The sequence below is a fragment of the Panthera onca genome, chromosome B2 (assembly GCF_046562875.1).
Source record: "Panthera onca isolate mPanOnc1 chromosome B2, mPanOnc1 haplotype 2, whole genome shotgun sequence".
NCBI lineage: Eukaryota > Metazoa > Chordata > Mammalia > Carnivora > Felidae > Panthera > Panthera onca.
The window spans coordinates 117,609,326-117,636,142 of record NC_138343.1 but is presented as its reverse complement, the minus strand read 5'-3'; the positions used below and the strand labels follow the sequence as shown (position 1 = coordinate 117,636,142).

Sequence of the window (26,817 nt, the reverse complement as noted above, 5' to 3'; positions counted from 1 at the left end):
ATGATGATATTATTCTTTTACAGTATGATACAAAAACATGTTACATGCTTCCTGCCTACTTTTTCTTCTTCTAGAATCTAAATTCCTAATTCCTCAAATGTAGCAGATTTCTCAGCTAAGTAATGAGAGCGTCCGTGATTTGAGTGAATGACTTCAGTGTGTGAATGATTGATTACCTGTACTGCCTTCTAAGAGATTATTTGCATTTTAAAAGAAACCTCTTGTCTCTAAAGAATCCTAAGTGGTAAAATTTCACTAGTGAAGCCAAGGCACGAGAAAACATTAAGGCAGTTTGTGTCAGTCTAGAAAGCTGGATTTATGGCGTCCTTGGATCAGGTAGACACATTGGTGGTAAGGTAGCCTTTTGGGGAGGCATCAGAGCCGCACTTACCCAAACACTTTCTAACTTCCTTGCTTCTGAATCCCCATGTTTCTCTCTCTGATACCTCACAGTTTTTCTCCTTATGTAGTTGAGTTAATTTATGTATCTTTAAAGTCTAAAGTCTTGAAGATTCACCCAGCACCGCCCAACTCCCCCTACCCCCCCCCCCCCACCCCGCCTTTATGGTGAACAAAGACCTTGTTGTCATTTTCCTTTTGGTTTTACTTAAGTTTGTTAGTCACCCACCAGGAATGAAAAAACTTTTACTTGGGGAAAAAATGTCAAGCTGAATGGAAACACTGTTGCCTCAGATCAGTGTTTAAAAACTGTGCTATCTCAAAATGAAATGTATTTTTTTTTCTCAGATTGTCCAAAAGTTGCTTGTCATTGAGTTCAAGAATCAGAAATTCAGGTGGTGAGGTATAAGAAAATTATTGTTGCTAAAAAAGAAAACTCGAGGCCTCTCTTTTTGCATCAGATCCCGTTTCCCTCTGTTTTACAGCTGTAATAAAGTAAATATTTAAGATGATTCTGCATTACAACTTCTACTTTGGTCCACTGTTTAAAAAAAAAAAAAAAAAAAAGAAAGAAATTTTAAACACTCCTGGCCAGTACAGGTGAGAATAGTTTCATTGGGCCCAGTTTATGATCACATCTACCTAAGATCTGTGGTCAAGTGTGTGTCTTGTGTTTTTCCATTTGTTGATCATTTTATTTCAAATGTAGTTTCAAAGATAGTTGTTATTAAAGATTGTCAGATAAATTTTATGTTACCAGGCTCTGCGAACCAGTTGTTTTTTAAAGGATTTTTTTAGTGAAATCTTGAAGAATTAATGTATTTTCCTTTGGGTCCTGGCTTTTGTGTCTCAGCCTTTGAAAGGGAAGAAAGGTGAATGTACAGCATTGCATGGTGCCTGGCCAGACAGAAAGCTAATGGACTTTGGTGTGAGGGCAGATAGTCTTAACTCTGGGAGAGGGGGTCTGTTCCCTGACCTTTGCGTTGCCTCATGGTCAGAATCCTTGGTTGTGATTTTTAAAGATACAGGAGCACAGAGGATTTTTAGGGCAGTGGAATTACTCTACAATGGTAGACGTGTGTCATTATACATTGGTCCAAACTGATAGAATGCACGACACCAAGGATGAGCCCTGATGTTAACTATGGACTCGGGTAACTATGACTGTGTCAGTGTAAGTTCATCAGTTGTAACGAATGTACCCGGGGGAGATGCTGACTGTGGGGGAGGCTATGCATTTGTGAGGCTAGAGGGTATATGGGAAATCTCTGTGCCTTCTCAATTTCTGTGAACCTGGAACTGTTGTAAGAAATAAAACCTAATAGAAAAATTTAAAAAGTACAGGTGCCCGCGGGTGTCACCTCTGAAGATCCTGGGTTTGATGCCAGGCACAAGAGTGAAGAACTGCTCTGAGAGGCTGTAACATCCCTTCTGCCAGGCACCTTCTGCGGAACCCCTGCTCCCCAGATACTGGGTGAATTCATAAATGAGCCCCTTGTTGATTTATTAATATGGCTGGCGAGGTATTTTCCTCTAGTGGTAGGAAAATGAGTGGACTAGAGACCCTCCATGGAGACTGCAGGAGGTCTAAGTGTCTGTATCTACTTGACAGCTGTTTCCTCACTCTGGCTCTGATTGTCTGGTCGGGATTTGCTTTGAGCAGCACTCCACGTTGTAGCAAGGACTTGATTAACTGCAATTGTTATCTTTTAAAAAGCCTGATTATTTTTTCCTCAGGATCCTTTTTTTTTTTTTTTTCTTGGATTTTGGATGAAAACACTAATATCCCATGCCTTGGATAAATTCCTGACAATGTTTTTTATATTTTATCAGTAACTTAGTGACTTGGAAGGCCCATAATGGAAACCGACACCACTTATATGTGCACAGTGGCTTCGTAATACAAAGAACTTGCTTAGACTCTAGATTTTAGTTAGTACTCTTACAAGTAAGAAAACACCACATGATTTAAAAACAATACACTTTATTTTGCAGTTTTGAATAAACCAATCCCTAATGTCCAAGGATTTATCTTCTTACTGGAGAGTCGGGAGAGAGACCTTGTCCACAGCCAGTTGGATTAAAAAAAAAAAAAAAAAAAAAAAAAAATCAGATGAGTTCCTTTACCACCAAAATCAACGAGAACTCTAAGAATAGAAATGTAGTTGGATTTTGCATATGAGAAATTGCAGGCCAGTTAGCAGCTGTTCACTTAGAACAAATGAAGATTTAGATGATTCTTTCCTGATACGCTACAATACTGTTTTGTTCAACTTTCATTAGGAAAGGAAGATGTTTAAGGGACCACTTTTTATGACATGTATTAGAACTGACAGGGGTGTTTATCATCATTTAGTTAAAGACAAAGCCAAAAATTAAGTACAATCCCTTGTATAAAATTTCTGTGCAAATATTTACATTTCATCAACAAATCGGGTCTGTTTAATAAGCTTCAAGCTCCGTCGCTCTGGGGCTTTTGTGAGGTTTTCTGCATCCCCAGTTGAGGGCTCGCTTTGGGATTACCCTGGAGCCAGCATGCTGGTGAGAGGAGTGGGAACTGGTCTCTGGAACAGCCCCTTTCAACAGTGCAGGGCTGCTCTGCACTGTGGAGATAGAAGTCCTCGAGGGTGTGCCCTCTGGTCAGTGACCTGATTCTTGTGTCCTGAAAGCTGATGAAAGCGTCTGGGTTGCCGGAAATTTAAATTACAACCACCCTAGAAATATAGAATGTGATTGTGGATGAAGGATTAAAAATTTAATGTGTTACCTTTTTTTATGTTTATTCATTTTTGAGAGAGAGAGAATAAACATGAGCAGGAGAGGGACAGAGAGAAGGGGGACAGAGCATCCCAAGCAGGCTCCATGCTGACAGCGAGCCCCGTGTGGGGCTCGAACTCATGAGCTGTGAGATCATGACCTGAGCTGAAGTCGGATGCTCAACCGACTGAGCCACCCAGGGCGCTCCCCGCCCCCCGCCCGCCCCCCCCCCCCCCCCCCCCCCGCCGTGTGTTATCTTTTAAGACTGAAAATTAAGCATTTATTTAAATGCTTTGGGAGGAAGAAGGGCCATGTCCATAGACTCAGGTTGGTTGTTGACAGTGTGCTGTGTTGGTTAGTTTATAATATTAGTAGCAGGATTTTGTTGTTTTTGCTGTGGTCCACAGAGCATAGAAATGAAACCTACTTTTCTGTGTCATTTGTAATCTAAACTTACCTGGTTGCTTATGAGATGAATTGTGTGCCCAGTTAAGAATTCCAAAACATTTTGGGGGCACCTGGGTGGCTCAGTCGGTTAAGCGTCCGACTTCAGCTCAGGTCACGATCTTGCGGTCCGTGAGTTCGAGCCCCGCGTCGGGCTCTGGGCTGATGGCTCAGAGCCTGGAGCCTGCTTCCCATTCTGTGTCTCCCTCTCTCTCTGCCCCTCCCCCGTTCATGCTCTGTCTCTCTCTGTCTCAAAAATAAATAAACTTTAAAAAAAGAAAAAGAATTCCGAAACATTTCAAGAGTCGGCACACTGGGTTAGAGAAACATTCTATCCAAATACTGCATTTAGACTTGTATGGACCTAGAAGCATTGTGTTCGTGAAACATGGTCTTTTGGTGTGTATGAAAGGCACATTCCTCTGTCCTTGAGGAGTTCATTAAGGGGTGCGTATGATTTGCATTAAAGGTGAGCCTCTATGCTTCCAGCTTTGCTAGGGTTTCCTTTAAAATTATTGCAGGATTTAGTTACCGGGAGGTATTGTGCAGTCTGTTCTGGTCTCGTGTGTGTTTTTGTTTTAGTAGCATTTTTATTTCTAACACCTAAAACTACATTATTTTATGTTGTTCATGTCCACAACATGCAGAATTGCTCCACAATCAATCCTAACCCCGTGAATCCTGTGTAATGGAAAAGAAATAGAAATCTTATAATGACCTGACCTGTGAGGTTCCCCCCCACCCCCTTCCCTTTTGTAGCCTGGTCTTGAATACTATATAAGAAAAATTTCTTCTACTTATGGTGATTTATAAGAAACCTACACGCGGGGCGCCTGGGTGGCTTGGTCGGTTAAGCGTCCTACTTCGGCTCAGGTCATGATCTCACGGTCCGTGAGTTCAAGCCCCACGTCGGGCTCTGTGCTGACAGCTCAGAGCCTGGAGCCTGTTTCAGATTCTGTGTCTTCCTCTCTCTCTGACCCTCCCCCATTCATGCTCTGTCTCTCTCTGTCTCAAAAATAAATAAACGTTAAAAAAAAAAAATTAAAAAATCTACACGCTACATAATCCTGATAATGTATGTTTATTTCTTTGTGGATGTACATATACACAGTTTTCCTGATCACTAATGAAAAAGTTATTCAAACTTTTCAACTACTCAGAGTAAGAAAGATACACATGTGTGTATCTATACATGTATGTGCGTATTTGTACTCACTTTATAGATGTATATATATTTTTTCTATAATATGCATGTCTTTTTGAGTAGTTGGAAAAATGTTTTCAAATTTAATTCTTATTAATCAGGGAAACTTAAAAATCTTTATTATAAATGGCTCATTTATTTCTGGAATTAAATTTTCAACACACACACAATAATTGGATATAGTGTCTTCCTTTTTGTTTTTTAAATTTTTTTTATGTTTTTATTTTTGAGAGAGACAGCATGAGGGGGGAGGGGCAGAGAGAGAGAGAGGGGACAGAGAATGGGAAGCAGGCTCCGGGCTCTGAGCTGTCAGCACAGAGCCCAACGTGGGGCTCGAACTCACAAACTGCCAGATCATGACCTGAGCTGAAGTTGGATGCTTAACCGACTGAGCCACCCAGGCACCCCTTTTTGTTGGGGTTTCAGTGAACTTTGGGACAGAGGTGTATTGACAGCTCACCCAGATGGGTAGGAAAAGAACGATCTGGTAAATGATGGCCTCAGACTATATGAGACTCTCTCTTTACTCTTCTGTATGGTTTTCTTTGATTTCCTCCATGGCCTGACAATGTATCTGTTGTTGTGTTTGCTCTTTGCATACCTTTCTTTCCTTGGCCTTTTATATTTGCATAGTGTAGTTTAGAGCTAGTGCAAAATACATGGTTCGAGGGGTGTAATGTATGCATTGCATTGTGCACTTCCCAGCACTCTGTCCTCGGCACACAATAACTACAGTGTGGAGGGGCCTACACGGAGACCGTGATGGTGCTTTATAAAACGCCAGTGGTGTTGGCATCCGCTGCAATCTGCCGGGTAAGCAGTTGCACAAATTCCTCTAAGTTGAGAGGCCTCCAGAAATGTCATGTTTTGGCCTCAATAGTGAATGCCACAAATAACAGACAGGCACGGGGGACTTTGCTCAGCTTCTCAGATTCCAGTCTGTCTTTCTTCAGCTGGGTCTGCTGTAGATTGCCTTTCTTTTCTTTTTCTTTTTCTTTTTTTTTTTTTAATTCAGTCCTTGACTAACATATTTTAAACCCATCTAAAATGTCTTTCCCGCCCCCCCCCCTCCCCCCCCCACCTTTTGGAGCTCTCTAATATATTATGTAGTCTTTTAAATAATGGAGAAAAAAAAATCTGATACCTGGAAGGCAGACCAAAGGACTTTTTTTTTGTTTAATTTTTCAGCCCAGTGATTTTCTATTTCTGGTCTGTGCTGTAAGTGGGGTTAGGGAGAGGCAGACAGGGAAAAAGAGATTGTAAAGCTTGTTGGCATTTAATATAGAAAGTAAGATTTTTTTGGAGTGTGGTTGGCAAGTTTTATGGTTTTAGTGGTTTAATTAACTCGGTGCTAATAGAGTAGCAATCGACACAGTTCGTAGTCTGTAAAGATTCTAGTGGTAGAAGGGATACAAAGCAAAGGCATGCTTTCGCTTAGCAAGAGGAAGTAACGGTGAAACTGATGTCTTTGTGAAGTAATGTAAAGGGTCTATAAAACTCCCCCTGCCTCCTCCTGCATAAAGGTGGGGCATGGCCTGCTCTTAAGAGAAAGAGAGGCAGATTGACTTCTGCTTTTGTCATTTCTCCGGTTCCCAAGAAGTATTTGGAAATGCTCTAATTACTAATGAAGAGTTTAAGTACAATGTAGAATTGTGAAAATGAAATGTAGGTCTGTGGCTGTTCTTCTCCCAGAATGTAGTTGGCAGTGTGTGTTTGGTTTAGCTCCTTGAATATCTATGGGTGGTAGTCCATGAGCTAGATACAGGAGATTGCATAAGACTGCTAGCCAGAGGCTTGAATTCTAGACTCAGCTCGGCCAACTTTTTGGCTGGCATCATGGCACGAAGCCATTCCATCCAATGGATATATTTTGACCTACTAGTGAGCTAGTTACTCAATGAAATGCTGCCCTAGAAGATGTTAAAGTAAGACATACTTTTGCTTAAAGAATTCAGTCTCCAAAAGTAATATCAAAAGGAGTAGAATATAAGAATAAGTACCGTAGATGTGTAACAAAGTGCTTGAAGGAGAAAGGTAACTATCGGGAGATTAGATTTTATGGGAAAAGAGAATTTGGAGATTTTTCTAGAGGTAGTGTTTCAACAGTTGGAGATAAATCAGGTTAAGAAAGAAATTTGAGGGGCACCTGGGTGGCTCAGTCGGTTAAGCGTCCGACTTCAGCTCAGGTCATGATCTCACAGTCTGTGAGTTCGAACCCTGCATCGGGCTCTGTGCTGACAGCTCAGAGCCTGGAGCCTGCTTCGGATGCTGTGTCTCCCTCTCTCTCTCTCTGCCCCTCCCCTGCTCATGCTCTCTCTCTGTCTCAAAAACATTAATGAAAAAAAAAAAAAGGAAAGAAATTTGAGAGTATGTCTTGGCAAGTCCACGGTCCTCGTTATCTGGGGCAATACCCCCAAAGTGCTATGACAGGTACTTGTACTGGTATTTTAAGTGCACATAGTAAAACAAAATATCTGTGTTTTCTGCTTGGTTAACAAATGTATATTTGTAGTCCTTTCATGAAATAGAATTCAAATTGTTTATAAAAAAGTCAAAACAATGATAATAGGAGGAAGTTGCCTTCCTGGATGATACTGAGTGCTAATGTTTATGGATATCACAAGTAGGAATTGTGTTCTTCAAAAGAAATTCAGGAAATCAGACTGAAAAGTTAAATAGGTTAAACTCTGCAACCTTAGTTTTCTCATTTGTGAAATGAGACTGGATGAAATAAGTGTGAAAGCTCTTTAATCATATTTAAAATCAATTAGTTTTAGGGCAGCTCAGAAAGGTCCTGTGATTTCAGCTGCCTTTGAATGAATCCACGTAAAGTGCCAAATATTTTATTAAGCATTTTAAATACACCTCATTTAATTATCACTATTATACAGTAAGTGGTTATATTTGATTTTTATTTAATTTTGTTTTATTTTGGGGAGAGAATGAGGGGGCGAGCCGGGTAGGGGCAGAGGCAGAGGGAGAGAGAGAATCTTAAGCAGGTTCAACATTCAGCACATAGCCTGACAGAGGGCTCAATCTCAGGACCCTTACATTGTGACCTCAGCTGAAATCAAGTGTCGAGCGCTTAACCGATATAGTTTCTTAACTGATATAGTTTCTTAATGGGAGAAGAAGCGTGTCTTTTGTTTGCCTTTTTGAATTAGCTTCCACAAGCGGATCCGTTGTAGGTTTCTTAAGAGTAACTTCTCTGGGTTTTCTGTTAGTTTTCTTACAATCAATCCTTATTCCTTAGCTCCTGTTTCTTTCCCTCTTGTCTTGGTGGCTTTACTATATTTATTATTTTTAAAAAAGAATGTCAAAACCTTTTGAATGTTAATGAATCAGAATAATAAAATGATGGAATAATGTGATTATAGAGTAATGGATTTCATTTTATGTGACTCGAGATCCGTGGAGTTTTCTTAATTTGAGAGTTTTAGCATTAATCAACTATTACATCTTTTACATAGGCAAGATGTCTGTTGCCTCTTATTCTCTGTATTGGTTTCAATTAGAATTTTTTTTTTAAAGATTTTATTTTTAAGTAATCTCTGTACCCAACATGTGGCTTGAACTCACAACCCTGAGATCAAGGGCTACGTGCTCCACTGTGAGCCAGCCAGTTGCCCCTTCATGCCCCTTCAGTTAGAATTCTGATGAAATACATGTAGACCTCCTCATTCTGTCTTCCATGTCTGAAATTCTTTCATATTTTCCATCTTTCTTTGTTGCATTCTGGTTACGTTTTTCAGATTCATCTTGAGGTTCACTGGTTTTCTCTTTAACCGTGCCAAAATCTGCCCATTTGGGTTATAATCTATTGTTACAGGTTTTATTTCTAGATATTCTGTTTGGTTCTTTTCAGAATCTGCTTTTTGATAGTTTATATTTTATAATATTTCTTTAAACATGTAAAACATACTTATTTTGTGTTCTGTACCTGATAATTCCATTATCTACAGTATATGAAGATCTGATTCTGATATTGCATCTAATAATAATAGTGATTGGTTTCTTTGTATGTGTTTTGATTTTTTGAATATATTTGTTGGGATTTTTTTTTTTTTTTTTAAATCTCTGGGAATAATCATTCACTTCAGCCAGACAGCTAGATGCATCCAATTCTGAACCAGTTTAAACCAAATTCTCTTTTTTTGGCATTTTTGAATCAACCAGGTAATGGGTGAACTGGTTTTTTTTTTTTTTTTTAAGTTTAATAAATCATACTAATAGTAATAAAAAATTTTAATGCCATTCTCCAAAATCTGCTTGAGGGCCAGATCATGGTAATCTTTTTTTCCCTGCATTTCTTGAGATAAATGGTCTGGAGAACAGTAATTCTGATATGGAGTAAGTTAGTAAGTGTTGTATTAAAATTTGACCGTGCTTTATTTAGCCAAATAATTTTGGGGAACATCAGGTTGAATGATGGGAAACAGGTTTTTTTCACCATAGAACTTCCCAGGGTATCTTACATGCAAATAGGAAGCTGCATGCCTAGTAGTTATGTACATTAAGCAGAATTTTCCTTATCCTATTCTCACTCCCCTTCTGGGGGATGTGGGTAGATACATGGGACATCTCATGGGACTAGTGAGACCAATGGAACATGCTTGGCAACTAGAGGTCTACCTCCTGATACCCTTGGCTTCTGCTGATTGCCTTCTCACTCTCTTCACCTCAGTGTTGATACCACTCTGCTGGAGAACCGTGTACATGCGTGCGTGTGCATCTTGTATTTAAACTCCCGAGGGAAGATGCGATTGTATTTGGTTAACCTTTATGCCCAAAGTAAGACATTGTCTTTGAGTAGAGCTGTTTGTTGGATGAAGCTATCTCCAGGGCCATCGGCTATGTCCTCTGGACCAGGGAGCTAGTTATCTCTAAAGGCATAGATTCACAGGACTTGGTTTTCCCTTGGGGAATTTCTTTTTTTATTTTTTTCTGTCATTTGACTGTAAAGTTCCCAAGACCATCTATGTCTTATTTATCATTGTTTTCATGATGTCTTAACATAGGAACTAATACGTATTAGATGCTGGATCAGAATATGTTGAGCCTTTTAGCCTGGCAAGCTCTTGCAGTCGTGTGCGAGTGGGACTGTATAACTGGCAGGCAAACTGCATGGCTTGTCTCTTATGGATGGGTTACTTTTTTCATCTTCCTATAGTCTCCAGTGTCACTTGAATAGAAACTGGCCGCATCAGACTCTATAAACATCCAAAGGGGAAATTAAGTTCTTCCGAATATGCTGTTTCTCTGCCTTGAAAGAAATCATTTCCTTTAAGATTCATTTCAGATGCTACAGTCTTGGTAAAGCTGTGGTATTTCTCAGACCCTGTTACTCATCTGTTCTTGGTGTTTCCATAGCACTTTGCATATGCATCTTTTAGTACGTGTCGTACGGTATTTTTACATTCTTGCTTTTCCAGCCAGATGTTGAGTTCGTTAAGGGTGGAGATGCTGAATGGAAGCTTAAGTAATACGTGTATGCAGTTAAGATCTAATCAAGCATTTAAAATCTGTTTCCTAGAGAAGGGAAGGAGAGCATAGCGGAGAAGCAATCTGAGCATCTAGAAGATACTCTGATGTTTGTTAGATGTGGGCCAGTGAAAGAACAGTTTGTGACAGGATTCAGCTGATGGAGGAAGGCACTTGGTTTGGCACTTTGATGTGTACTGTCTCATTGGGTTAACTTGACCCGCACAGTGAACTGTGGGATACCTGTGACTTACTTTTACAGTTAAGGAGACTATCTGGTTTGCCTATTGTCTCACTTGTCTAGTAATAGTAAAGTGCCTACAAGGTGTTGATGAGGGAGGGACTAGGGCTGACTCCAGCCCCTGTGTGGATGCCCTTCATTCCCCGCCCCATGCTGCCCAGCCCACTGATGCCAAATTGTGGTGGTGAGCTTTGTGGATGTTTTTACTCTTAATCTTCTGGGGGAATTCTGTCCATGAGAGCACGTTTCTATTTTTGAATGGAAACCAGTGAGAAAGTATGATTTATTAATAAAAATGCACTTTAAGCCAGTGTTGGAATAGGTTTCCTCTTTGAACAGAGGTATGTGTTCATAGACATTAGTTGTCTTAAATATTCTTTTGGCCCTGCTTTCAAATAGCATTTGTCAATATCAATAGCATTCATACTATCAAATAGTATGAATCTCCTTTTGTTTCTGTTACATTTCTTCATGATGTCTAACGGTTTTAGTAGTTTGCTCATTTGAAAGTAGTTGTCACATATAGCCAGATGTTTTGTAGAAATGGTAAGTTTGGGAAATTCTATCTGGTTAAAGGACAACTTATATTAGCGCTTTTTGAGTTTTTTGGCATCTTTCTAAATAAGAAGATAATTTCTGCTTTATAGTAAATAAAATGTCTTTTGTGAGTCCTTTATTAGAAATGCACAGAGGATGATGTTCAAGTAGATAGATGTGGCAGGAGCTATAGTAGTTTGCTTGCTTTGTTATCTCTGATAAGGAAAGTTCCTAATTTCAAAGTGGGTGCTGAAATTGTGGCTATGGTCAGTCACTGGGAGCCTGAGTAGGTTAAATATCACCTCATTAAAATAAGTATGTTACATTTAGTACACCATAATGTTTTTCCAGTTGATTCAAGAAGTATCTTATGACCACCTATGATGATGGGCCATTTTCTACTCACTACAGATTCTGAAGTGAACAATGTTGTTGAAGTTCACGTCAGAGAAAGTGAATTCTATCTTATTTATTACCTTTAAAATATTCATTGCTGTTATTTGCAACCGTATCTCCTCCTGGACCATGATTTTACTGCACATTTAAGAAAGCCAGCTGTCTGCTTTGCCTTCCCTTCTCCTCATAAAGTTACTCTAGAATGCCTCCAAACTCAAAGTTTTAATTATATAGGTTAATAATTGCATGTAGATCAAATAATGAAATTGAGAAGCTTTCATTTTAAAAGCTTAAGCCAAAATCCCATGTAAGTGAAATTAATCACTTTTCATGTTACAAAACTCTCCAGCTTATAACAATAGGAGCCAATACTGATGAAGCACTATGTGCCACATATACTGTTCTAAGCTCTCTGTATTACAATTTTTGGTACTCTAGTCTGTGGTGGATTTTATTCCCTTGTTTCACAGATGTGCCAAGTAAGGCAAATAGAAGTGAAGTATCTTGTCCCTGGTCACATAATTTGTTAGTAATGGAAATGAATGTAAAACTTTGGCATTTGGAATCCAGAGTTCAATACACTTCCTTAGTATACTCTGTTAGTATGTACTTTGAATATACAGACATAGACACACATACGTATTTTAAATGTCCTTAGTACTTTCCTGAATCTGTAGTGATACAATGAAGGTACAGTGCTTGCTGTGTTGAAATAATCTGTGTTGCTTTCACCTTCTTTCCTCTGCTATTTAGTATAATTCTGTGTATTCATTTTATTTTATTTTTATTTTTTTACTGCTTTCCACTCACAGAGTCTCCCTTAGGATCTCTTGAAGGGCTGGTTTAGTGGTCATGAACTCCTTAGTTTTTGTTTGTCTGGGAAAGCCTTTATCTCTCCTATTCTGAATGACCGCCTTGCTGGATAAAGGAGTCTTGGCTGCAGATTGTTCCTATTCAGCACATTGAATGTTTCCTGCCACTCCCTTCTGGCCTGCCAAGTGTCAGTGGACAGGTCTGCTACAACCCTTATGTGTCTACCCTTGTGGGTTAAGGCCTGTTTGTCCCTAACTGCTTTCAGAATTCTCGATTTTTGTATTGTGTTCTTCTATTTTGTCAGTTTGGCTAAGTTTCTGTCTTTTGCGTGTCTTAATAGCTTGTTCTGTGTCCCGCACCTGCGAGCACTATTACATTAAAAAGGCGTCATATACCGTTCAGGGCCTGGCACTTCAGGAAGTGTTTTTGGTGTATGTTGTGTGCACCCTGTTGTTGCGTTTTGGCTGCTCAGTCCCACTGGTCAGTCCTCTGGAAAACTGCTTGCCTGTAGTGGTGGAGTGTTTGGACTTTCAACCAGGTGTGCTTTGATTTGTTCATTGAAGAAACCCTGGAAAAAGAAAAAGGTAAGGGGAATCCTGATCCCATAAAAAGAGAAAAATGAAAGGGGGGGGGGTTGGAGGGGGAAGAAGACCAAACAGAGAATCAAAAAAATTATAATGCTAAATCCAGAGAAAGAGAAAGGAAAATAAAGGATAGAAAAGGTGTAAAAAGAATAAAAAATGCCTGATTGAACAAATGTACACGCACGCACATGCATGCACACACACACGTATGTATATTTATTATTAGTATATGTAATTCACCAAAAACAAATCCAAAATTATGAGCCTGGTTCCAAAAGAGAAAAAGAGGAGGGTAGAAACAAAAAGACAAAGAAAAATTTAAAAAAACCACAGCTATTGGTCCCTGGGGCCGTGGCTGTGCTGGTCTGGAGGAGAGGCGGTCTGGTTCGGTCAGTGTCAATCTTACTTGGGTAGATGTGCAGTTACCAGGCACGGAAGGGCAGGTTTGGTATAAGCGGGTCTCACATCCATGGGGGGACTGCCGTGATGCTCCCTGAAGCCCCACCTTTGGTGATGGGGAGAAAAATGACGACCCCCCCCAATCTCTGCTCCCCAGACCAGGTGTCTCAAACCACGCTGTTCAGGCAGCCCTCACAGAATAGGTCGACTTGCCCTATTCCGCTCTCTCCCACGCACTCAGCTGGGATTCAAAACCCAGTGTCTTCAAGGGCCCTGCACCTCACAGAGCCTGCTCTGGGGTAGCGCCACTCTGCCCTGCTGATAAAGGCCTTTGGCTTAGGCCTGCAAAAGTCTTTTGTCCCTGGGGGAGGCAATAAACCTTCTTCCCACGGTGCTTGAGGAAAGGGACTGTTCTCTTTCAGGGTGCCCCTGAGATCCTACTGCGCCCCAGGGTTGGCTCCTTCTGCCCCCAGGTGCGTGCACAGGGCTCTGGCTTCAGTCTGGAGAAAGTTGTGCACTTTAGAAAGCTCCGAGTTTCAGCTCCTAAGGCTGTTTGCAAAACAGAAACTGGCACTCACCGTATTTCTCGTCCCCCAGTCTGTGGTCTGGAGAGGTTTGCCTCTTGTGCTAACTGGATACTGCAATTTCACAGCCCCTCTCTCTTTCTCTTTCTCTTTCTCTTTAGTCTCTCCACAGAAGGAGTTCCCTACCCTCCATACCTGTGCCAATTTATCTCCCCCAGTTTTCACATACATGCACCTCTGTCCCACCAAGCGGTCTCACCCCACCTGTGGAGATTGTTCTGCCACTCCGCAGATTGACTTCCTGGATGTCCCAAGTGATCTGACCCGATTACGGCTGTGTTTGAGGGACAAGGAAAATCCTTGTCCCCTTATATCTCTGCCACCTTAGCTCTGCTCCCCTCTTTTTAAAAGAAACATTACTATAAAACATTTAATAATGAAAGTTCCAGATCCTCCTTTGCATGTCTCTCAGGCATGAGTTTTCCACCTCTGCTCCCACAAAGAGAAGGAGGAAAGGTTAGAGGAGAGAAAAACAGGCCCTTGCATTGAGTTTCTGAAGACTGTCTTTTGAAACTCCTTATCAGAGTTGTACTCATTTGAAGTTAAAATGTCTTTTATTCCATTTTTGTTCTGTTTTTAAATGTTTATTTATTTGGGGAGAGAGGGAGAGAGAGAATCCCAAGCTCTGCTGCGATCACAGAGCCCAGTGTGGGGCTTGATCTGATGAACTGTGAGGTCATGACCTAAGCCAAAATCAAGAGTTGGACGCTTAACAAACTGAGCCATCTGGGTGCCCCTCTTATTCCATTTTTAAAGATAAATGCGTGGGAGACCTCAGTTTCCACATAGTGGATTAACTAATAAGTATCTATTTTGATGGCATTAGGGCATTCATCTTGAGAATGAAAAAGTCTGAGGGCGTGTTCAGTTTTCACTTGTAGTCCAGGGGCCAGCTTCTGTCTATGCAGGGGATGGAGGGGTGTGTGTGACCTGACCTCGCAGTTTGAGTGTTCCCAGGGGTCTGCGTTTTCATTGGAAATGAGTCACCACTTTGTTTTGCCATTGATTAGACTATGAGTTTTTCTTCTGTGCCTGTCCAAGGCTTTTACATCTCTGGTTAGCAGCTTCTTAAACAAAATACATCAAACTGCTTAAGACAAAATCCATCCTTAGAGACCACTGATTTTATTCCCCTAGTTCCATTCCCTTGTATCTTAAAATATTGTTCTGAAGAATGTGCTGTCATTCTTGAGAAAAAGCATAGCTTGAATTGAAAAATAATTTTTTTTTTCCTCTTCTGCAAATTGTGGAACAAAAAAGCCTAAGTACTGATGGGATAAATCATGTTAGGATCCACTGAAGAATAGGGCTAAATGATTTTCCTGGGGGAGTATATTTCACAAATATAATATAAGCCACCGTGAGGAATTTTGAGGGAGGCAGTTTGGACGTGTTTTTGTACTACTTTATTTTTTAAGTTTACTTATTTTAGAGAGAGAGCACAAGTGGGAGAGGGGCAGAGGGAGAGCGAGAGGGAGACACAGAATCCAAAACAGGCTTCAGGCTCTGAGTTGACAGAGAGCCTGACACAGGGCTCAAACACATAAACTGCGAGATCATGACCTGAGCCCAAGTTGGATGCTTAATCGACTAAGCCACCCAGGTGTCTCTGTTTTTGTACTATTATAAAAATAAGTGAACTCCTAGCATCTTACTTTTTGATTCTGTTTTATATTTTCATAGAGTAGCAAGTAAAGCATTTGATCACTCCTTCATTTTAGAATGTATGCCTTGTGTAGGGAGGAGGAAGGATTCTAAAGTGAAAAGGTTATTAATCACTCTTGTATTATAAGAGATTAGAAAACAAATATATTATGCTAAATAATATTATCTGATATGAAGTCCTTTATTTGTAGTACTCATGGAATCTTTAGTGCTTGAAAAGTAAAGATGTCATTTCTTTTCCCTCAGAAATGTGCGAAGGGACAAGTGTTATTTGACAAAGTGTGCGAACATCTCAATCTCTTGGAAAAGGACTATTTTGGACTTTTATTTCAGGAAAGCCCTGAACAGAAAGTAAGTGAAATGATTTCAAGTTTGTTTGTTTCTTCTTAGGAAAATACTGTATTTTTTTCCTCAAGTGGTATAAGATTTTAGCTTTAAAATAATTTATTTTGACATATTTTATATTGTAGAAATTTGCTAAATACTAAAACCTTGTATAGAGAGAATCACCTATAACTTTTTGCCACTGTGTGAGTGTACATGCTTTTCCACTAATACTATAAGCAGACAGAATGGGATATCTCATCCTGTGTTAATTATTAGAGACTAAAAGAACTGTTTTAAAATGTTTTATGTTGAATTTTTAGCTCTTGAATTCACCTGTATGCTGGGAGTTAAGCATGCCTAAAACAGGGAAGGAAGCATCTTAGAAGGAATGTACTTACCTGGAGGCTGGGGAGAGAGCGTTTGCCTTGCTGTACAGACTGTGGTGGCCATGTGGAGTGAATGTGTTCCTTGCCCTGTTTTGGGTTACTGAGGGCAAAAAAGGAGGTGGTGCCCATCTGGACACAGATTGGGTAGATATGAGCTGCCAGGACCCAGTGCAAATCTGCCTGACATCAAGTGTGTTGAGATTGCTGTGCTCCAAGAGTTTCCCAAGACACTAAGCAGGAGCATCAGAATCCTCTAAATGCTCAATGCCAATTCCGGGGACCATCAGGACTTTTCAGTTTCATATGTAAGTTAGAGAGATATTAATTCATTCTGGCAATTAACCAGAATTAACCTGCAGCCTTCTGTCTTAGTCAATTTAGGCATTTCTAACAAAGTACCATAGAGTGAGTGGTTGAGAAACAACACCGGAAGGCTGGGCAGTCCACGATCAAGATACCAGCAGGTTCTATGTCTGGTGATGGCCCACTTCTTGGTTCATAAAGGTAGTGCCTTCTGTAACCTCACATGGCAGAAGGGACAGGCAGCTCTCTGAGCCTCTTTTATAAGGATGCTACTCTCATCCATGAGGGTTGCACCTTCATGATCTCATCACCTCCTAAAGACCCCACCTCCAAATACTGTCACATTGGGGATTAGGTTTCAAGGTATGAATGGGGGAGGGGAGGACAAACATTCAGTCTCTAGCACTTTCCTCATTGTCAAGAAAGGACTGTTCCTTCTCTACTTCACTTTGACTAATGGTAAAGAAGATACTGAGTGTAGGAGTGAAGAGTAAAGGTTTGGTCCTCTGGCGCCCTAGAGCGAAGCCCTCTCAAGTCTGTTAGATTGTGCCTGTGGACAGACTCACTGTGATCATTCTGTCTGAGGATGCCCGGAGCATTTGGTCACAGTCAAAGGAGGTGCTTTCCAGCATCTGACATTTTACGTCACAGTCAATAGAACACAACATAGTAGATGAACATAGGCTGTGAAGTTATTTGCCCACATGCTGTCATTGTTTATATGTCCTGGTAATGAAATACAGGGTACTAAGGGTGATAATTATCTATAAATTAAAGTTTCTCAATTGGCTTAGTTTTTAAAGTCTTGATACCTAATTGGTTTAATTCCACATTTAAGCCAAAGACTATTAAATTGGATGCCTGCCTACAGAATAGTATGTGAGTATTCTTACTAGAATTCTGTTTAGAATACTTTTTTCAGAAGTAATAACAAATTAGATATTCAACTAAATAAACTAGTTGCTCTTTTTAGACTTGAAATTAAAAGTGGTCTTGATAATGTTTCCAACCATGGGCCTTCTGCTGGTCCGCAAAGCTATGAAAGAGAAAGTGATGGGAATTGGCTATCGTTATCCACTTTTTCTGAGACTACATATGGGGAGATTCATAAAAGCATTTAAGCCGTGTGGAAAAAGGGAAACCATTTAGCATGTTGTAAAATATGCAGGAAAACACGTTCTGTTAGTAGAAACAGGATATGCTACATAAAGACATCTGGTATGTCTGCAACACTAGATTTACATAAGAAAGAGTGGTATTTAGCTAGGATTCACTAGTTTTTATTTTTACAACTTCCAATATATGTGTCTAATCCATATCTCTGACCTGAATCTTCGACTCCTATTTAGCTGCCTGCTGGACACTGCACTGCAGTCCATTGTCTCCAAGCAAGCTGGCCATCTGCCCCTTAAACTTCATCTGTTTCCTGAAGAGTTAGGTAGAGATTCCTTCCACCTCCTTCCATTGCTTATCAGTCAAAACGCTCTGTCTTTTCTACCCACTAACATCCTTCTCTTGGTTCTCTCTATCCAGTTTTGCTTTGGTTTAGGTCCCTGTCCTCTCTTGCTTTGACCATTTTGTTAGCCTCCTATGTGGATTAACTGCCTGGCCCCAGGCCCCTATGGTGATGCTTCCTTCACACTGCTGCTAGATTGAGTTCTCTGAAGTGCACATTGGATCTTGGCTCTCCCTGGTGTAACACCATTTACTGGATACAATCTAATCCTCTTAGTATGGCTTACAAGGCTCCACTTCCGTTTCATTTTCCAGTAACCTCTCACATACGGTCTGGATTCAGTCCACACCAGATTTCTCTCCTAACAGGAGCCTTATTGGTCCATACTATATCTGCTTGAACATATTATTCTTTACCTTTGGAATGCCCTTCCCATTCTTTTTTGTATCTGAGTGCCTACTTAACATTTAAGTATCCTGCCCTATGAGAGTTTCCTTGACCATTTACTACCACCATCCCTCCAGCTCCCAACTCAAGGGGAGTTGATGTTTCTTCCATCTGTTATCTAGACATTCAGCACAAACCTTATTTATGTCCATCTTCCTGTTACTCTAGGAACTTCTTGAGGGCAGAGACCATACCTTTTTATCTTTGAGGCCTCCGTCTATCTAGACATTAACAAATATCTATTAAATAGTGCCTTTGTGCCATCTCACGCCCATTAGCGTGGCCACCAGCAAGAAAACAAAAGAAGAGTTAGTGAGGATATGAAGAAATTGGAATCCTTGAGCACTGGTGGTGGGAATGTAAAATGGTGCAGCTATAATGGAAAATAGTACAGAGGTTACTCAAAATGTTAGAAATTATATGATCTAGCAATCCCACTTCTGGGTGTATATCCAAAACAGCATCTTGAAGAGATATTTGCACACACACGTTCATTGTGACATTATTCACAATAGCCAAGAGGTGGAAGCAATCCAGTGTCCATCAGTCAATGAATTGGATAAACAAAACGTTGTCCATACAAAATGTGGTGAATGGAATATTATTGAGCCTTAAGGAAGGAAATCCTGTCACAAGGATGAAGCTAGAGGACATTATATTAAGTGAAATAAACCGGTCACAAAAGGACAAGCACTATGATTCCACTTAAATGAAGTATCCATGATCAAGTTCATGGAAACAAAAAGTAGAATGGTGTTGCCAGGGACTGGGGCACGGGGAAAATGGGGAGTGATCATTCAATGGGAATAGAGTTTCAGTTTTATAAAATGAAAGCATTTCAGAATCTGTTGTATAGCATTGCTCAACTGTATACTAATAAATGGTTAAGATGGTAAACTTTAGGTTAAAAAAAAATTACCTGTGTGCAAAGCAGTGGTACTCCTGCGAATCTAGCAGTAAACAGTTAAGACAAAGACCCTGCCGTCACGATGTCCCCACTTACGTTTCAGTTGAGGAGACTGTGAAAAACTGAGTTACACAGTTACTAACATTTGATTACTGCTCTATAGGAGAGCATATTGACGCTGAGACAGCTAGGAGAGAGAATGCTGTTTAAGGAGAGACACAAAGTGGGTGGGCTTGGGACGTGAGAGGGACAGGGAGGAGAGGGACATGAGCGGCACTGCTCACCCCAAGCAGGAAGTGGCCTCAGGTGAAATTGTGGTCGAGAAAGACAAGTAAATGATTGAAGACCGATTGAGGAAAGAGGTAGAATCCATCAGCTGACTGGGTGTGAGGGATGACCCAACACTAATAAGAGGGTCTGGATTCTTGGATGGATGGAAGTGCCATGTAGTGAGTTGGGGAGGGCCCATCGTGGGATGGCAGGGCGTATCACGAGTATCATGTTGACTTTAGGTCAGATAACTTACTTGTTCTTCTAAAAGCTGTTAATATATGCCTTGAAGAATGGCTGCTAGTGTGGAGCAGGCATTCCAGGTGGAATCCATCTCAATAATAAAGTGTGCAGTGGGGCAGTTTTATTTCTGGATGGAAATATCATATTTATATTGAGGCTCGTAGTTAAGCAGACTTATTTATAACTTCATTTGTAAAAGAATCCAAGGTGGCTTTTATCATAAAACACGTTCCGAATAAAATAGAGGTGACTATTAATAGCTAATCATTCTGGGATTCTCACAATGCACCAGGCTGTGTTCTAGCACTTTACAAGTGTTGTCTCCTGTAGTTTTCAGAACCCCGAAAGGTTGGTATTACGAACCACACTTTGTAAACACAGAAAGATGAGGCATAGAGAAGTTAAATAATTCACCCAAGGTCACCTAGCCAATGAATAGTAACAGTATGGTTCAGAACTGGGTAAACTAGGAAGGAAAAAAAATAGAAAATGCAATAATTTTTAATTTTCTGTCAAGGCATAAAAATGGGTATGCTATTTTATAGCTATCATGACTGGAAAAATGGAAGAATATCGTCTTGCCTTGGAGGGATTTTTCATCTTACGCAATTCTAAAAGACATCCTGCAAGACTTCATATATGGGTTGTTGAAGGATACTATGGACTACGTTCCCAGTGTGAATTCTCCAGCTGATGTTTCTATAATGGTGTCAATAAATTTAAGGGTGACCCGACTTACTGACAGTGATTCTGTGAGATTCCTTGGCAGTGCTTCCTTAAAGGAACTTTTCCCTTCTTGGCAGAATCACCTGGGAGATGAATTTCCAACTAAGAATTTCATTTTTCTCCTGTCCAGTCTTACGTACTGTTCACTACACACATGTACCCACATGTGCCCCTCCCCCCCCCCCCCATTTAGGCTCCCTCTTCCCCGATTAAAAATGGTGCTATCACTGTTTATAAATGGGATATTGCAGGATGTCTTGTGCTGTGTTAAGTAGATGGGATACGTCCTGTCCCTCACGTATTTTGGGACAGAAAATAGATTAACTTTTTGGTCAGTGTCTTAGTCCATTTGGGCTGCTATCACAAACTGTCAGAGACTGGGTGGCTTATCAAAACAGGAATTTTTCACATTTCTGGAGGGTTGGAAGTTCAAGATCAGGGCCTCAGCAGATTTAGTATCTGGTAAGGATCTGCTTCCCTGGTTCACAAACCATGCCTTCTTGATGTGTCCTTACATGGTGGAAAGGATGAGGGACTTCTCTGGAGCCTCTTTTGTAAGGGTGCTAATCCCAATATGAGGGTTCCACTCTCATGACCCAATTACCCCCAGAGGCCCCACCTCTTAGTACCATCACATTGGACACTAGGATTTCAACATAGGAATTTTAGGGGGACACAAACCTTCTGACCATAGCAGTCAGGCTAATATTACCCAAGTAGATACACTTCTAGTAATCTCAGTTCCATGACACAACTTAACATACCCTGTCCTAAATACCAGCTGGGCATTTATCAGTAACTAGATAGAGGGCACTTTTATTACCCGACAAGGGCCTGTGATATGAAAATTTTAAATTGTTGTGTAAGGGCAAATCTATAAACTTTGGAAATGATATTAGCCCTTTAATATTAACATTCTATTATAGAAAATGAGAATTGTGACAAATACTCCGAATGTGGACAGGTAAGGGACATCCTGCACAGAAGAAAAGTAATCTCTCCAGCATGAATGAGGGTGGTGTGTGGGAGCAATTTCAAGTTGCTTGACAGGGCTGGGGATGAGGCAGTTTCAGAGTCTCTGTATAGGAGGGACCTGTGAGCGATTGGCAAGTTACAAGGAGTTGTTGGGAGGGCGCCTGGGTGGCTCAGTCGGTTAAGTGTCCAACTCTTTATCTCCGCTTAGGTCTTGATCTCAGGGTGGTAAGTTTGAGCTCTGTGTTGGGCTCCCATGCCTGGTATGGAACTTGCTTAAGAAAAGTTGGGTACTTGTCTTGAAGCTGTGTTTTCTCAGCAAGCAGTGTTTTAACTTACATCATGGGTTAATTTGGGGTGGCTTTGTGGAGAGTGTTGGCGATCATGGGAAAGCTAGGCAAAGAACATTTTTTGGAAAGCCTTGTATCTTGTGCTAAGGAATCTAGATATTCTGATGTGAAGGGTTTTTATGAAGAAAGTGACACGGTCAGATTTGCATTTCAGAAAGAATAACCTGTTCGTGTTGTGAACGGAGATCATAGGTGACTGAGACCGGAGGCAGAAGAAGGTCCGTCATCTAGTCCAGGGATGGTGGAAACTAGGGCAATGACATTAGGAGTGAAGACGAAGGGCAGAGGTACTGAGTAGGTAATGTCTGTAGGACTTTGTGACTCCTCATCTCTGTGGCATAAAGGCAATGGGGGGAGGGGTTGGGGTTAAGTTCCACATTTGGGGCTTGGGGAGCTGGTTGGAGACTCTTACATGGGGACTTTGGAGGAGGAGCAGCAGTTTGGGGTTGGGAGCAGAGAGGAAATCTCATTTTCATTTTTCTAAGTTGGAAGTGCATGTAGGTTGTTGGCTAGATGATGATTAGGGATCAGGGAGTGGGTGAGGGCTGAGGAAAGTTAACAGTAAGGAATGTGAGAGTGAGCATAAACTAGTGTTTAAGGAAGGCTGGCTTTGAAGAGGACAGGTGGGAGAATGATACAACAGGATATAGACCAGCACAGTCCAATAGAACTTTTCATGACGATGAGATGTTCTAGACCTGCTCTATCTAATATGGCAGCTACTAGCCACAGATGGCTATTGATCCCTTGAAATATGGCTGGTGTGACAGAAGAAGTGAAGTGGAATTTTATTCAGTTGTACAAATTTAAATTTAAGTAGCCTCTTATGACTGGTGGCTATTATGTATGACAGCACAGAGTGTTTACTAAGGATTTTGGGGGTTGACTGATTTGCTTGGATGGAAAGAACTTCGACCTTGGCTGTGGGAATGTCCAAGGAGAGGGTGCGGTTGGAGCGAGAGGAAAAGGAATGATGATGGAAACTCCTGAAGTGGAGAAGAGAAAGAGGATAAGCTTTGAATAAAGAGGGCAGCCTCATCCCCTGAGTCTGCAAGAAGGAAGACCAGGAGTGGTGTATCTGTAAGTAAATCTTAGTTAAGTGAAGTGCAGCCTCAAAGCTCTGAGAAATAGAGGGTGAAATTGTCTGCTAAGAGTGACTAGGGGGTAGCACTGGGGACCCAGAGAGGCAGACTACTAAGGACAAGTATGTGGATTGCTGTTGACAGTTCAGCCGAGATTGGAGATCATACAATTGTGATGGCAACAGAATACATTGGTGTTTTTCTCTAATTGCCATCTGCACCCTGGGTCTAATAGTGGAGAACTGGAGTATCATAGCGGTTCCCAGTTGGGTGTGTTCACAATGGTGATGGTAAGATGGACAGAAGATCTAGAAAACTGGAGATGCTGCTGAGATGGTAATCCAGCTGCTTATTCACCAGAGACCCAGGAAGGAACATAACCGAAGCTGAAATGGGCTAGTAGGTTGGGAGAAGATGGCTGGGGGCCAAAGGATGAAAGTCCAAGGAAGCTGAAGATTAGGTACTGTGAGAATTAATGGGTAGAAAACTTAGCAGGAGAGGAAAGGGTTGTATCTGAGAATGGGATGATGAAATCTAGTGAGGGTGGAGGACACTGTGTGATGAGAAGACCTAGTGTTCAGGATGAGAAGGTATGGCTGGAGTTGAGGAGAGTCTCAGGTCATTGAGGCAGAGAATATTAGTATAAGGTTAAGTTTGGAGGGGTTCTATATCTCTTAATTCCTTATTTTCTTTTGCAGTTTCTCTTATGAAGTGGGGATGAAAATGCCCATATAATGATTAGGCACACACTTCTATCTAGGCTTTAACCAAAGAACATAAGAAGAATAAACAACTGGCTGTGCTTTCTGAAATTTCTAACCTCAGGAAATTTAATGCTTACATGTAATTGGCAGTATACTTAATTATTCATGTATAATCTGATTTGCTTTCATGACTTTTATATTTTTTATTCATTCTCACGTAGACAAAACCCAGTCCTCAAGACATCTAGGCAAAAGGACTCTTATTTTTCTAATATAGACTTGAATGGTGTCCTAATTTTTTCCGAAGGATGTTATTACCATTGTATCAGCTTGGCTTAATCAGTCCTATTGTGTTTGAAACCCACGTAGTTTCAACAATAGGATACTATAGCATACAGGAATTTAAGCTGCTGGCTTTTTCATGCTGAATATTATCTCTATTTATAGAAGTTTCAATCACTTATTTCAACATATTATAAACTGAAGGTGAGGTAAAGCTATGGTTATTTGTATAAAAATTTTCCATGGAGAAAAAAATCTAAACTCTCCTTTGATTTTAGTGTAGTACTTTCTCATGGTTGAGATCTTGAGTTGGAAGCTTTTCAATTTACTCTAAGTATGAAAATCTATCATTATTACTGTTAGAACTTTTTAATGTCTCTTGAAGTTTTATGTAAACTTTACTATGGAAAATGCCATTAAAAATTTGTGGAATCAAGCAACATGTTACTCGTTTATGTATGGAATTTCAAGTCCATATAGTTCTTGTATTCATGTCTAACTGGAACCATCATTAAGGGTTTTGGACTCTCTTTAAAGGGAAAAACATTGTCTTGAATTTTTGATGTTAATAGAGTTTGGCATCTAGCCCAGGGATTGTTATTTTGCTTCAAGCCATATTGAAAGAGGAGCTTGTTAGAAGTGTAGTTGATATCCACAGCTAACTTTATGAAAATTGATTAAAGTGTCTGTCTGATAGCCTGTCCATTTCCCTCCGGAAAACAGAACTAAAAACTCAAATACGCTGTTTGTCATATATAAACTATTCTTTAATAAAATTCTATATTCAATCCAGTTGTACATTCTCGTACCACAGACAAGAGTTGAATCACGTTCTCCCAGGTGTGTAGTGAACATTTTGCTCTAATGTAGAAAGCCTGGAACTTTCCTGCTAATGCCAGCATTAGGGCAGTGTTCTATTAGACCTCATTTAGGCCGAGGTATAATAAAGGGGACCTGCTTCAGCACTATAAATTCCTAAGAGAAAAATGCAGATCTTAGGTAAGCTTATGCTTTTAACATTTGGTAATGCAGGGTCGGATGAATTTAACTTCTCTCACCTGGCCAAGTTGACAACCACCGAAAGTGAGGAGGGCACAGCTAAGCATTTGGAAAAAAACTTCTGTGATCTTTGCATCCAGCCTGAAAGGGTATTAGGCGAGTTGGATGGCTTTTGGGGGGGAAAGGGACTCGGAGACAGATTTTGTGACAGTATCCTGGGTCATTATCTAGGTCTGTGGTGCTCAGTGGCCTGCGGCCCAGACAACCACACCCTTGGACTGCTTGTGGGCTGTTGCTGGTTGATGGGCCTGGCTGTTCCTCTTTGTCGGGCGAAAGCGGTTAGCACCTTGGTGGAATGACGACTGTAGGTCTTGGCATTATTTGATACAGCTGTTTAGTGTGATGGGGTAGAGAAAGAAATACTTACATGTAGGCACATGGAAGCTGCCATCTGCTAGGGCTTTCTACAGGAGGCCGTAGAATATTTATAAAATAGAAATAAAAATAGAATATTTAGCCAGTGAGGGCTGGGCATCTACCTGTTAAGCCAGTTGACGGACTTGAAAAATGTCTCTGTGCATCTGACTTTTAGGAAGAGACATTGAAAGAAATCTAGGGCTATACTACTCCAAGGGTGCCCCCAGCACTGGCACTACCTGGAAGATTGTTAAAAAGGAAAATTCCGGGTCCATACTATAGAACTTACCGAATTGTAGTCTGCAGTTTGACTAGATCTTCAGGTGATTCAGGAAAACCTTTTAAGGCTTGAGAAGCGCTGATCTCGGAGATCAAATATCCTTTTGAGGTGACAGGACGGTAGAAGTTTGGAATGTAGCAAAAGCCAGTGGCTCACATTTGAGAAGTGTGCCAACAACCATAGTCACTTAGGCAGGAGTTAAGCCATTCCTGTTATACAAGGACTTTTGGACCATATAGTCTCTGAGGATTTTCTTAACACCAGCATCCTATGAATCTAAATATAATAATTCTTAATCAGGGTTTTATATTTTCCTAGATGTTTTTGTTGTTAGAGGAGAATTGAAACTCATCTTTATTTAACCCTTTTTCTGGTAACAGGTATTGAAAATATCTAGAAAAGACTTTTCACTTGGGGGCGGCTAGGTGGCTCAGTTGATAAAGCGTCTGACTCTTGGTTTTGGCTCAGGTGATGATCTTGTGGTTTGAGAGTTTGAGTTCTACATCGGGCTCTGCACTGGCAGCATGGAGCCTGCTTGGGATTCTTTTTCTCCCTCTTTCTCTGCCCCTCCCCTGCTCGTGCTCTCTCTCAAAGTAAATAAATCAGCATTAAAAGAACAATGTGTGCAGATATTTGCTTTGCTACTTAGTTAAATTTCTATAATCTTTAATGCAGGTTTTTGTCCTTAACCTTTTTTGTGCCATTAATTCCTTTGGCTGTCTAATGAATTCTGCGGGCTGCTTCTCAGAATAGTGATTTAACTATATAATAAAATGCAGAGGCCTATAGAAGAAGTCAAGAAATAAACAATATTCTGAAAATATTAAATTTGGGATGGTCACCAATATCTAACTATAGTGGAATATGGAAGTATTTTTGATTGCTACAAATGACAGAGGTAAAGGTAGTGCTGATATTAACCAGGACTTTTTCTCCCACATTCATAATTGATGGTAATGCTAGATTTCAGTTAGAGGTTAGTGAAAGTAAAGATGTTACTTTTTTCCCCCAACTGAGTCATAGTCTTCCAGTTTTGTGTTCTGAGATGAGTTGATAATATTCTAGGACCCCATTTTAATTTTAGTTTACTTCTGTTGGAAGCCTGTGATAGGATTCCTTGTAATTTTTATTTATTCCTTGGTTTACATGATATTCAGAAAAT

At 40.5% G+C, this 26,817-nt stretch overlaps 1 protein-coding gene across 23 annotated transcripts in view; it reads left to right on the top strand.

The window, feature by feature from the left end:
- EPB41L2 (erythrocyte membrane protein band 4.1 like 2) overlaps positions 1 to 26,817 on the top strand; it is a 220,544-nt gene that overhangs the window by 118,434 nt on the left and 75,293 nt on the right. For all 23 annotated transcript variants that reach the window (XM_060616654.3, XM_060616652.3, XM_078447318.2 and 20 more), the window contains one exon: positions 15,751 to 15,855. In XM_060616654.3, the coding sequence (XP_060472637.1) occupies positions 15,751 to 15,855 (105 nt within the window). The remainder of the gene's footprint in view (positions 1 to 15,750; positions 15,856 to 26,817) is intronic.